The sequence below is a fragment of the Meriones unguiculatus genome (genome assembly GCF_030254825.1).
Source record: "Meriones unguiculatus strain TT.TT164.6M chromosome 13 unlocalized genomic scaffold, Bangor_MerUng_6.1 Chr13_unordered_Scaffold_101, whole genome shotgun sequence".
NCBI lineage: Eukaryota > Metazoa > Chordata > Mammalia > Rodentia > Muridae > Meriones > Meriones unguiculatus.
In genome coordinates this window covers 147490-161338 of record NW_026843583.1, presented here as the reverse complement: position 1 = coordinate 161338, position 13849 = coordinate 147490, and the positions used below count along the sequence as shown (strand labels likewise).

The 13849-nt window shown below is 40.7% G+C and overlaps 1 protein-coding gene across 1 annotated transcript; it reads right to left on the bottom strand.

The window, feature by feature from the left end:
* Nucleotides 1–7258: 7258 nt before the first annotated feature.
* Nucleotides 7259–11657, bottom strand: LOC132650568 (NEDD4-binding protein 1-like). Its single transcript, XM_060375921.1, is given in 2 exon segments — nucleotides 7259–8239; nucleotides 8242–11657. Coding segments are annotated over 2 exon segments (1275 nt in total). The 5' UTR covers nucleotides 8690–11657; the 3' UTR covers nucleotides 7259–7412.
* Between the last annotated feature and the right edge of the window lie 2192 nt (nucleotides 11658–13849).

The window sequence follows — 13849 nt, the reverse complement described above, 5'->3', positions numbered from 1 at the left end:
CTTCCTCAAGATCCAGCCATACCACCCCTAGGCATATAGCCAAAAGAGGCTCAAGTACACAATAAGGACATTTGGTCAACCATGTCTGAAGTAGCTTTATTTGTAATTGCCAAAAGCTGGAAAGAGCCAAGATGCCCCTCAACTAGAGAATGGATGCAAAATTTGTGGTACATCCTCACAATGGAATGTTACTCAGTAATGAAAAATAAGGAAATCATGAAATTTGCAGGTAAATGGTGGGACCTGGATAGGATCATCCTGAGTGAATGTCCCAGAAGCAGAAGGACACACATGGTATATACTCACTCATATAGACATATAATATAGGATAAAACTACTAAAATCTGTATATCTAAAGAAACTAATCTAGAGAGAGGACCCTGACTAAAATGCTGAATCCCCGTCCCTAAAGGCAAAGAGGATGGATATTAGAAGAAGAAAACAGGAAACAACCTAGGAACCTGCCACAGAGGGCCTCTGAAAGGCTCTGCCCTGCAGACTATCAAAGCAGATGCTGAGACTTATGGCCAACTGTTGGGCAGAGTGCACGGAATTTATGTAAGAAGTGGGAAATATTAAGATCTGGAGAGGACAGGAACTCCACAAGGAGAGCAATAGAACCAGAAATTTGAACATAGGGGTCTTCCCAGAATACTCATACTCCAATCAAGTACCGGGCATGAAGATAACCTAGAACCCCTGCACAGATGTAGCCCATGGCAATTCATTGTCCAAGTGTGTTACATAGTAATGGGAAGAGGGACTGTCTCTTTTATTACTTCCCCCTGAAGGGGGAGCAGCCTTACCAGGCCACAGAAGATGACAATGCAGCCACTCCTGATGAGATCTGATAGACTAAGATCAGAAGGAAGGAGAGGAGGGCCTCCCCTATCAGTGGACTTGGGGAGGGGCATTCGTGAAGAAGGGGGTGAGAGGTTGGGATGGGGAGGGGAGGAGGGAGGGGCTTATGGGGGGATACAAAGTAAATAAAATGTGATTAATAAAAAAAATGGAAAAAAAACAATACCTACAATCAAACCTGGTAGGATTTCACAAACTACTTGACCAGTGACAACTCAGAAATACTAATATATTTTTAAATTATATCACAGAAAATGAGTGTTTTCAACTTTATGATTCTAATTAGGTCAAAATTAAAAAAGTCCTAGTCTTTTTTTATTGTTCAATTAAATGGATTCATTTTTTTCAGATAAATGGTTAAATTTTATGTGAAAAAAGAGTAATAATTAGAAAACTATTATGTAAAATATTTATATATAAGAATTTAATTTATACTTAAACTCAAGTAAAGTACATAAATATAAAAGGATTATAGCATATGTATACTTCAGCAAGATTTCGTAGCTTCATTTCCACAAAGCACTCATTAACATCTATAATAATAAACTATTTAAAAACATTTAAAATATGTTATATTGATTAAATTATATTCTAAAAATTCATGCATATGCATGTATTTATTTATGATGTATTTGTTTTAAATTCATTCTAAAGTACTGAGTACATTAGGCAAAGTGCAGTTAAGTCAAGGCCCTATTTTGTTGCAGCCATTGTGCTTCCAACCCACCATGGATTCTGGCATTTTCTTGATCCCTTTGCTTGACTGGAGAATTAGTTATTAATATATCTTCTTGTGGCTTATAAAGGAAATGGACACTGATTGAAAAAAAAAGAACAGGTAAGAATTGATGAAAAATAGTCAGATAGGTTACAACCAACTATTCAAGATTTGTAGTTTGAGGTTAGTGAAGCGAAAAAGGAAGACAGTGGCAGAGCCAAGAAACAGTCTGAACTGAACATTAAACATGTGAAGACATGTGAATGCCTTAACAGAATACAGTGCCATATGCATTAACTACACTTTCAGACACAATTTAAAGGAAGAAGTTGTTAGTTATGCCTCTTTTGAAAGGTATTTTTGTAAGTTTATGTGTCTGTCTGTGCCTGCATGAGATTATGTGTACTATATCTATGCTTCTGCCTGTGGAGACACAAGTTATGAGTCTCCAATTTTGGGTGTTGGGAATAGATTTTGGGTCTTCTGGATGGAGAACACATTTTTATATATTTTTTTATTTTTATATTAATCACAGGTTATTTACTTTGTATCCCAGCCATAACTCTCTCCCTAATTCCCTCCCAATCTCACCCTCCCTCTCTCATCTCCTCCTGAACCTCTCCAAGTCCACTGGTAGAGGAGGTCCTCCTCCCATTCCATCTGACCCTAGTTTAACAGGTTTCATCCGGAATGGCTGCAATGTCCTCCTCTGTGGCCTGGAAAGGCTACTCCTCCCCTGGGGGGTGTCAAAGAGCCCTCCACTGAGTTCATGTGAAGGAGAACACTTTTAAAGTGCTTAGCCATCTCTATATTTTTCTTGGTTACAGATATTTCTGTCACTGGTTGCTTACTTCCTTTGAGTGGACAGAGCCTATCAGTGGGATCAAGAAAGTGGAGTTTCTTCACCTCAAGAAACACTGAGAGCAGAGTGGAATGGCAACAAAGAAGACCCACACTGGCTCTAGCCCTGGATGGCTCATCTCCATCTACCCAATTCCTCTAACCTGCTCCCTCTAATACAATTCCACAGACTCTCAACAGTCTGTTCAAATTTTGAATCACTCAATGGATTAAACTATGCATGGGTTAATGCCTTGTTAATCTAATTACTTCTAGAAATAGCCTTTGAACACACCAAAGGGTGTGTTTTCTACCCAACCGTGTTAACAGTAAAGACTAAGCAATGCACTGAGGAGTTCCCTCATGAATGTTCCTGAATTATATTAATTTGCATTATTTGCATTGTCTTGAGAGTGACCATGTCATGGAAATTCCCAAAGTAGAATGTGGGAACATTCAATAGGTCAGAAAATATAAGTTGAAATTACAGGGAGGACATGTTTAAAAACTGCATTTTTGTGGCATAGAATTTGAATCACCTTTTTTATTCATTCAAATATTACAATGAAAAACTCTTCTATATAAGTGTTGGCTGCTGTATTATTTTCATATATTTCTAAACAGTTGCCAAGGTTTAGAAATTCAGTTGTGTAGATTATATTTCAAAATACCTGGACTGGACTTGAGAACTAATCTTCACTCTTCAACCAATAAACATAAAAATCATAACCATATGACCAAACCCAAATTGTTTGCTAGAGTAGAATAAAAGCCAAGCACATAAGAGCAGTTATCTATCCCAGGTAAAAAGAGTCAAGTTAAAACAATGTAAGAAAAACATACTTGCATATAAAATTAAAATTTTCAACCTTATGAAAATTTACCAAGATTTTCTCACAAAATTATGAACTAGAATGTAGTTTTTTTCACTGCATTTTTTTTTTCATGGAGATTCAGGTTCATTTAAAATCAATGCATTTCCTTTCCTTCCTTCCTTCCTTCCTTCCTTCCTTCCTTCCTTCCTTCCTCTTTCTTTCTAAATATATTCTTCTCTCATATGTCCTGACTACAGTTTCCCCTCCCTCATCTCCTCTGACTTCCTCCTTGTTATTTTCCCTTTCCCCAGATTCACTTCTACATTTACCTTCATAAAATAGCAGGCATCCCAGGGATAGCAACCAAACATGGTGTAACAAATTACAATAAAACTCAACACATGCCATCAAATCAAGGCTGGATGGATGGGGCACTCTGGTAGGGGAAAAAGGGATCCAAGAACAAGCAAAAGTGTCAGACACTGCACCCACTGTTAGGAGTCCCACAAGAATATGGAAGCAGTCTAAGTTTATGTGTACTGCTGTAAAACAAAACAAAACATACAAACAAAAACCTTCTAGATACTGCATCACTTACAAAGAGCGGGATTTTACTGTTCATAGTTCTGAGGAGGGGAAACCTAGACCCAAGGGTCAGCAGATTTGATGTAAGTAGTTTCTACTTCCAAGATAATAATTTACCATTGCTCTCTCATGTGCTAAAAAGCAAAGGGCAAAAGTACCTTCACTATATGATAAAAAGTTAAATTCATAATTCTATGGGAACAGGTGGGTGCTTTAGTATCTATTTGGAATGAACAGTTTAAGACTGGAGTAGAAGATATGGTGGATATGTTTGTGGCAAGATTGACTTAGAATGAAGAATTAGTAAATTTGATGACAATTTTCTCAAGAATATTGATTTTATCAAGTCAGTCTCTAACTTGGAAATACAGTATAGATTCAGACAGTTATAAATGAAAGAAACATTGGTCCCTTCTTGAAATCAGACTTTGCCCAGTGAATTTCTTTTTTGTGTACACAGATATATCACATTTCACTGAACTCTCCTTCTCAAAGCCATCCAGAAGGAGAGCTGAAAACCACAGCAAATGACTCTTTATCTGTGTTAGTCTAAGTTGCAGGTGAAATCAGTAAATCATTTGCTGCATGGATTTTAGCTACAATGGGAGAAACATTTTGCTTGAGAAAACTCAATAATTTGGTGCTCATATCTTTCACTTTAATATGGAGCTCTATGTAAATTCACTACTTTAAAAAGAAAAATAATCTGAGGTATATAAAATCCCTTTAGTGAGGATTTCATCAGCAACTAATTTCCTCTCCAAATTCCAAGTCAGCTTAGACATAAACTAAAAGTAGAGATATGTAGGAGCCAAAATACCTCTTTAATAATTGAGAGGTCAATAATGATGAGGAAAAAATTTGTTCACAGGAAGCTGAACTTCTAACGACCATGTCCTCAGACCCATACAGTCAACAGCAATGGAGCCTGAAAGTCTAGCTCAGTGTTTCTCAACTTGTGGATTGCAATAGCTTTTGGGTATGAAAGAACTTTTCTCAGAGGTCACATATCAGATATTCTGCATTTTAGATATTCACTTGATTCATAACAGCAGCAAAATTTCAGCTGTGAAGTAGCAATGAAAATAATTTTATGATAGAGGGTCACCAAATCATGAGGGTAGCAACATTAGGAAGATTTAGAATCACTGGTAGCTGAAAGTATGCTCTTAGTGAACAGCTCAATTTCAAGGCATAAGGTCACTATGCTTTGCTCCTTTACTTTCTTTTTTTTTAATTTTAATTAATTTTTTACAATTAATTCACTATATACCCTGATTGAAGCTCCCTGCCTAAACCCCTCCCAGTCCCACTGAAAGGTGGAGTCCTCTGCCATCTGCCCATAGCTTATCAAGTCTCATCAGGACCACCTGGATCCTCTTCCTTTGTGACCTAGCAAGGCCACATCAACAAGGGCAAGTGATCACAGAGTAGGCAACAAAGTTCATGAGAGAGGCAGCCTCTGCTCCCCTTACTCAGGGAGCCACATAGATACTGAGCTACCAATCAGCTACATCAGAGGGGGGTCTAGGTCATCTACATGCATGGACCCTGGAGGTGCACCATTCCCTGCAGGACCACCTGGGCAGAAACTTTTTATATTTGTTGGTCTCAGCATACAAAATGGGAAAAAAATCTTCACCACCTCTATATCTGAAAAGGGCTGATATAGAAAATATATTAATAACTCTAGAAATTAAAAAAACAACAAATCAGGTAATTAAAAAATAAGGTACAGAGCTAAATAGAGGATTCTCTGTAGAGGAATATAGAATGGCAGAGAAACATTTAAAGAAATGCTCAATGTCTTTAGTCATCAGAGAGAAGCAAAACAAAACAACGCTGAGATTTCACCCTACACCCAGAAAAATGGCTAAGATCAAAATCTCAAATGACAACACATGCTGGAGAGGTTGTGGAGAAAGGGTATACCTCCTCAACTGCTGGTGGGAATGTAAACTTGTACAAAACTTTGAAAATCAATCTGGTGGTTTCTCACACAATTATGAATAGTGCTTCCTCACGTTCCAGCTAATATTGCATAGAAATAAATACAAAATATATTCAAGCATGCAACAAGGAAATTTGTTCAACCACATTAGTAGCAGCTTCATTCATAATAGCCACAACCTGAAAGCAACCCAGATGTATCAGAGGAACAGATACAAAAATTGTGGTACATTTACACAATGGAATACAACTAAGCAATTAAAAAAAAAAGAAATCATGAAATTTGCAGACAAATGGTGGAATCTAGAAAAGCTCCACTCTGTGACTCCTGTAGACGAGTCCTTCTCTGATTGGCTCTTGGTCTGCTCCTCAAATAGACCTCACTTCCAATCAAGGCCCTTGCCCTCTCCAAACAAGACTTCCCTACATTGCTTGGGATTAAGGTTGAGTCCTAAGGGTGTGCCAACATTTCAGCCAGGGGGCTTTTCAGGGGTGTCTGTGTTCCAGCCCCAGCAGGCAGCCCATGAAGATCTCTATGTGTGACCCCCCCATTGCCAGGTTGCAGGACTGAAATTCCTCTAAAACTGCCTCCCTCCACCAATCCTTGTTGCTTTTTACCAAGGAAGACTCAAGAGCCACCTGCTCGGGGGAAATCCCACTAGCTCAGAGAGACAGGGAGAGCACCCAGCTGACCTTGTACTCAACTGAGGACACAGAAGGAGCAAACCCTGCCCCCACCCCCTTCACCAGGCTGTCCTAAGGACCCTCTGATTCAATCTCTCTCCTTCCTGGCATCTCTTTCAGCCGAATAGAAACATTGTGCTGGGTTTCAGTCTTCCATCACAGACTATCACCCACTCCCCTAAACTAAACAGTGGAAAAATCCACCTGAAGATTCATGGCTTCATGCCACCTTCCCCGCGAACATCATTAACCTCAGAAAAAGTCCATTTCAGGATCTAGGTCTTCCCATCTGTCTGTTTCAGGAACTCACTGTCCTCTTTCAGTCAGGTCGATGAGCTCTTCCTGCACCAGGGCATGGCGGTTGTGGAGCTGGCGGTGGTGTTGGTGTTGTGTGTGCGTTTGTGTGGGGGCTGTGGGTGGTACCAACTTTCCCGGTGTGACCATGGCTCCAGGTTGCCCTCTATCTGCCTCCTTTCCTTCCTTGAGTAGAAGCTTTCATGGGGAATCCTCTCTCACTGGGGATGGGCTCCTTTGCAATTTGATGGAACCCTTAGGCTCTGCTGACCTATGGAAATATAGGAAAAGCTGCTTCTCTGAGCGTCCCATTACCTGAAACCCATCTCACTGTTTTGAAAATCCCATTGAAGAATGGAAGCTCACACTCATCATCACGTTCTCCTACAATCCAGGGACTTTAAACAGCAGTTGTCTGCCTGGTTGCCAATCAGGAAATTTCAACTTAAAAAACAAAACAAAACAAAACATAATGGTCTGTATTTGTGGGAGTTCCTGCTCCCTGTTTCTGTTTATTTAGAATCTCCGTTTTGTGTACACCAAACATCTGTCACTCCTTTTCTCCCATACCATACAGCAATGTTTCCTCAGGGAAGGATCTACCAACAGGTGGCAGAACCTAGTGCCCTCCCCTGCCCCGTCCTCACCACACCGTGAGTGCAGTCTCAGCCCAGCTTTGCATCCAACACGAGGCCAGAGAGGGCATTCAGGTCCATCGTGGATGGATGAGCTAGCAGAATCTGGTCAATCTTCTGTTTCTGCTCAGAGTCCGGGAAGATGCTCATCAGCGCCTCTCTCAACTCGCTGGTCTCTGCCCAAGATCTCTGTGCGGGCCTGGCCAGTTTCTGCTGCATCCTGGGCAGTGTGACCGGGGCAGTGAAGAGCTGTTGCTGAGGAAGCCCAGGGCTTGGAGAGGCTCCGTGGTTCTGAGGTGGTGGCCATTGGCTGGGGCTGGGGCTGGGGCTGGGGCTGGGGCTGGGGCTGGGGCTAGGGCCCCTGAGGACAGAATCCAAACTGCTCATGCCTGGTGGGCCGCTATCATCAACCAGCTGCTTGTCTGGAGGAAAGAGGTCCTTTTGAAGAAATTCTTCCAGCCGAGGTCCGTGCCTTCCCAGAGGGTCATCGGGAACCATAAATATGTCTCCCATGAACGTATACTGAAGCAGTCTCCTGGCAACAATTTCTCTCCAGGACGCCGACTCAGTCACAAACTCTCTCAGGTTATCATTGGTCACGATGATCCCCCCGGTCTTGTCTGCCAGGTGCAGTAGGAACCTGTCATCATGAGAAGAGATTCTTTCTCGGGAGACCATCCGGGCAGGAGTCAGAGCCACTATGCCGAGGTCCTGGAGCTGGCCCAACAGGTGCTGTTCCGTGACGTGAGGATCCCGTCTCGTTCTCCACTGCGGGACAAACACGGTGATGTTTCTGTTGCCAAGCTTCCAGAAATACTCCACTGCGAGAGCTATTCCGCGGCAACTGAAGAACTTTTCAGGCCATGGGCCATGGCCACGTTACCTCCATCTATCACCACATGCTTCAGATCTGCTCTGCCGGGCTCATTTCTCAAGGCCAGACTGTATGGGGTCTTGAGGGCCTCTTGAAATCTCTGAACCACTGTGAATGAGGCAGTGGGGTCCTCATAGGATCCACCCAATTCTGCGGATCCTGTCTCTGAAGGAAACAGCCAGGGCTGCTGCAGGAGTGGCTCAGAAATTGGGGGGCACATCGGCTTAGGCTCAGGCAAGCCCCCTGAGTGGGAATGCTTTCCACGGGGAGGCTCCTTAGATTCTGCAAACACAGGTCCCGCGGGTTGTTGAAAACCCTTGTCAGGCCTGGGCCAATGGGAAAGGTGGTGGGGGTTGCTGCCCTTGTTCGGTTTCCTTCTGAGCCTGGGGCGACTCAGGTTCCATGGGCTGTCCATCCCGGCCCCCTGACCCATCACGTACCCTAGTTTCTCCTTCGAGGGCCTTCGGTTCTCTCACTTCCCCTCTCTCGTGTCTCTGCAGCCTCAGTAACATCACAGCTAATTTCGCTTGTTGCACGACTACCACTTCTTGCAGTAGTGCTGCTTTTCCAGACGCTATTGAGGTGCGTTCTTGTTGGGCACATATTGGTCCAAGCTTCTTGGAGAGAAAGTAGAGAAGGACAGCTGCAAGTCCAAGTACAAGCAGGCTGGTGATCATGATGGTGATCAAGGCCCAAAGAACTGCCCCCGTGGCTTTCCCGAGGAACCCCCTAGGCCTTCAGTTTCCCCCCTCTCCAAAATGGAGCCTCCTATGTGTTCTCCAGCAGGAGCCAGGTGAAACAGTGCATCCTCTGAAGAGGATCCCAGGGAATTTCTCCTCCTCCGAGGCTCTCCCTCAGACGTCTGCTCTCCTCTGAGACCTTTCTGTCAGATGTCCTCTGCCTCCTGCAATCTTGGTGGGTTCTCTCCTTCCCGATCAGGTTGGGTTCCACTGCAAACACTTCTGGTCCCTTCTGACTCTCGGGATTCACGTGCCTCTCTTCACCAGCACAGAACCGCACTCAGAAAATCAACAATGGGTGGTGGGTTGCTGGAGGGAAGGGGGTGGGGTGGCAATCCAACACTCAGCTCCACCTCACTGCACAGTGAGAACTCAACTGAGCTGCTCTAGAGTGCTGCACTCTCTTTAAGAAGCCTCCCTTTCCTGGTGGGCGGATCCTATCTCTGATGCTTGCTGAGGAGTCCTTCTCTGATTGGCTCTTTGTCTGCCCCTCCACTAGACCTCACTTCCAATCAAGGCCCTCTCTCTTTCCAAACTAGAGTTCCTTACATTGTTTGGGATTAAGGTGTGTCCTAAGGGTGTGTCAGCCTTTCAGACACGGGGATTTTCAGGTGTGTCAGTCCCAGCAGGCAGCCCATGAAGATCTCTTGGTGTAACCCCTTGCTAGAGCAGCCAGGTAGCATGATTGAAATTCCTTTACAACTGCCTCCCTCCTCCAGCCAACAAACAGACCAAAAACAATAAAAAACACAAAAACAAACAAACAAACAAACCAGGCTAATTCCTTTTGCTTTTTGCCAAGTTGGACTCAAGTTCCATATGCTATTTATTGGATGATGATGCTGTAGGGTGTTCGAAGTTTACAATGATTTGATCATTTTAGGTGAGCAGTACATCTAGTCCTGCCCCTATCTGATTTGGTGAGCTATGATTTTCTGGACTGGTTGTTGGGCAATGTTATCTCATACTGCATCTCTGGACATTCCTCTGCATCAGGGTGGAGAATTTTGGTATTCCTTTGCAACAGTGTGGGTCTTTTCTCAATTCACCTGCTTTTCCTTTTGTCCTTCTGCTTTCTGGAAAAGTACTGATTGAAGTTAGTTTATTATGGGGTATAGATTTCATAAAGAGCCCTGTAGAGCCAACTTGTTCCTTTCATTTTTCTGTATTTTTAAATATGTTTATGTCATGTATTGTGTATGTCATGTATATATCATTGTTGAGGCATGTACATATGAATAAGCTGACCATCAGGATTGAAAAGGATGATCAAATCATGAGACAGACAGTGATGCTGGAAATTGATCTGGGGTCCTTTATGAGGGCAACAGACATTCAACTGCTAACTCATTGTCTTTCTCCAACTTATCTAAGTTTCTTTCCACTTCTGTTTCAAAATCATTGCTAAAACCCCACAGAAACCCCCACTGTTTTTCCAGGAGCTCATTTTGAGATAATTATAATTCCCATGAACTAGTCTCATTATAATAGTTTTAATATATTTTAAATAAATTTTAATAATGTATAAATAGTCCATCATTCATTATTTTGACACATATTAAGTAAAGGTATTCCTGCTATATGATACATTTCTTCATTATTTACAGTTGCTTTGACAGCATCAAAGGTGGTAATACTTCAGAATATAATAGACCTCTGCACCCTGCTGTCTGGAACCATTTCAGTGGTACCCAGAACACCAAGTATTTGTTCAAAAAGGCATGTAATGAAGGCAGTTATTTTGATATGTGGATACAGAGTCAGGAGTGGTGAGAGGATGGAATGATCCTTACATTAGATATAGAATGCATGACTATCTGATTTGCATGGATATCTTAGAATGAAAGAAAAAATGGTAAGTAGCTTCAAGTAGCTATTTCAATATAATAACAACACACACACAGACATACACACAGGAACACACAGACACACCACACACATATACACAGACACACACATGAGTCTATGAAGTCTATGAAGTCACGGTTCCTCACCAGGAACTCACATAACAGTTATAGCTAATCCAAAACTACTTAGAAAACAAATAAAATATCATGGGTTTATCTGTATTCTCTGTTTATGCCACTCAGGCACAATATTCCTCCGCAACAGTTTTGATGTGGTTTTTCAGAGGCTTTCTCATTGTATAGTAACTGCAGGAAGCCCTTTTAATATCTAAAATTGTGAGAGGAGAAAGGGTCTTAACTCACATACAGGTTTATATGAGATGTGAGTCTCACACCCACAAAACTATTAGAAGTATTCTAGCTTCAAATAAGAAGTAAACGATTACTCCAAGGTGGATTACAGATTTGAAAAAGCATTTCAAGATTCACAAAATTGGATTTTTTTTAGATGGATGTATTTATAAGTGCTTGGTGCCTTTTAATAGGAAGTCCATTAATAAAAAAATATGGGAATCTTTTTCCTAAAAAAACACATTTACTCAGTCCAAGTTTCCTGATTTTTCAGGCATCACTGATTTTATGAATTAAACCCCTGATATCACTAATGGAGCTACTTTATGAATTTGCTGTTAGCACAAGGTGTAATAATTGATAAAGTAAAATTATGTAAAATCCATCATTAATTTTTGTTTAAATGCCTTTATTAATTATCAACTGCCTAAATATATCTGTACAAATATTCCTGTAAGATACTACTATTCTACTGCTGTAAGACTTACCATGATAAATTTGTTTGAAAACATAATTTGGTAGTAAAATAACAACTGGTTCCAAAATTTTATGAAAATTAAATTATATTGTAAAACCTAATTGGTCTCAACAAAGCCTTCATTGGAATATTTGTCTGTTTTGTTGGGTTTCTTATAACTCTACCTCCCTTCCAACTATTATCCAACCTAATCCCTTCCAACTCCCAGACACTAGGTAGTAAATAAAGAATGATAAATGGGAAAGGGCCATAGATTTCTATGGACTATTTCCTGCTGTTTATGCAGCTCTTATGCTATTTCCAGGTTTCCTGGGACAAGTCCAATCTTTGTCTTCAGGATATTCAGCAATGCAGCAAACCAGCAAGTCAGCAGTAGCAAATGTAACAGTCAATGCAGCAGCAAATGCAGCAGCAGGATGAACCTTAGCAGGACAGAGAGCAGAAGCTGCCTTCTCTGTCTGGGAGTGCCCTCTGGCATGCAGACAATGGTTTCTTATCTGCTGTGGATTTCTTACCTGCTACATTTTACAGTTTGAGCACAGCAGAGCATTCATACCGTAATGAAAATGACACCATCTTCATAAATTCTGGCCCTATAACACGTGCTTCTAGTTGCAATATGTCACATATAGGCATTCTAAGAGAAAACATCATTTAAGACATGTTTATATACATATTATTTTATTTAAAACTTGTAACATGTTCCCCTTTAAGATTAAGAGTATTCATAGTAGTGGCGGGTTTTGGGGAGAAAAGATCTTATTCTACAAATGGGAACATGAAGGTTAGGCTAATTCTGTTGTTTCTTTGTCTACAGACAGTATTTACTGATATTGAATATTGTGTTTAACTATGTTGCACTATAAGAAAGAAAAGAGCCTTCCACCTGAGCATATATGCATTCAATTCTTGAGACTCACATGGTGGAGAGAATTGATAACACAAATTGTCCTCTGACCACAAGAACATACATACCCATACACATAGTAATTAAAAAAGAAAAATTCGTTGAAGATATTAATGCAATAAATAAATAAATAAATCCATTTAAGTTCATGTAATTAGCAAGTAAAATAATCTTGTTGTAAAAAGGGATTCTTCTCATATTGTAAGTGGCGATTAATATTTACTATTGATACATCTTTTAGTAACGCTGCTGTTAGTCCTAAACAGCTGTATAACCAAATCACCACACAGAGATTGGGTTTATTTAGTTAACCTAAATAAACAATCATTCCCAGTGATAATGAACTCAATCCTGTGTATGCAACAGAGCATACCTATATCTTCCTGAAAAAACAAGTAAATTAAATAAAGATTGGATATGATTACATCAAAACACTTTATAAATTATATATGATGATATCCATAAAGATAGGTTCTATAGATTTATAGAAAAAAATAAGCTTATGATGAATGTCTGGGGGTATATCCAGTTTGGTCTCTGGACTCGGAAAACAAACTTCACCCAGACAGAATGCACATCTGTTCCCAGCATTCTGGGAAGATAAGAGGTTATCCATACCTTCTGTTGAAGGAACACCTCAGGTTTCTTGAGTGATTCTCTATGAGAACATAGGCCTCCATACCTCTTACAGTGGCTGAAGTGCTCTCAGAAGAAGTTGGTCATTGCTACATAGTTCTCAGTCTGTATCAACCATAATGGCTTTTTTTTTATTTCTCCCAGCTACACAGAGAATTGTCTGTATCACTCTCATTTCAAAAGCTCTCTGGCTTTTTCTCTTTCTGCCCAATATTTTTCAAGTTCTGTTGAAATATAAAGAATTCCACCTAAAATAATTGTATTATGTATATGTATGTATGTATGTATCAAATCAGAGTCTCACTTTGTAGTAGCCCTTACTGGCCTGGAACTTGCTATATAGATGTATCCTGAAACCTACAGAGATATACATACCTCTGCATCTTGAGTTCTGAAGAGAGAGTCTTGCACCATTACATCTGGATTGAATTACATCTGTGTGAGACATCACAATCCAATCATGAGAAGATAATCTTCACATGATAAGTCCTTCCCATATTAAAGGGAAGAAGATTATGTAAGAAGTGAGAATCTAGATAGTAAATTTCTGATTCTGTGTATCTCAGCATTATCAACAGTTCAGCATTTATTAATTTCTAGACATATCTGTATTGCTGAAGAGTTGGTTCAGCAG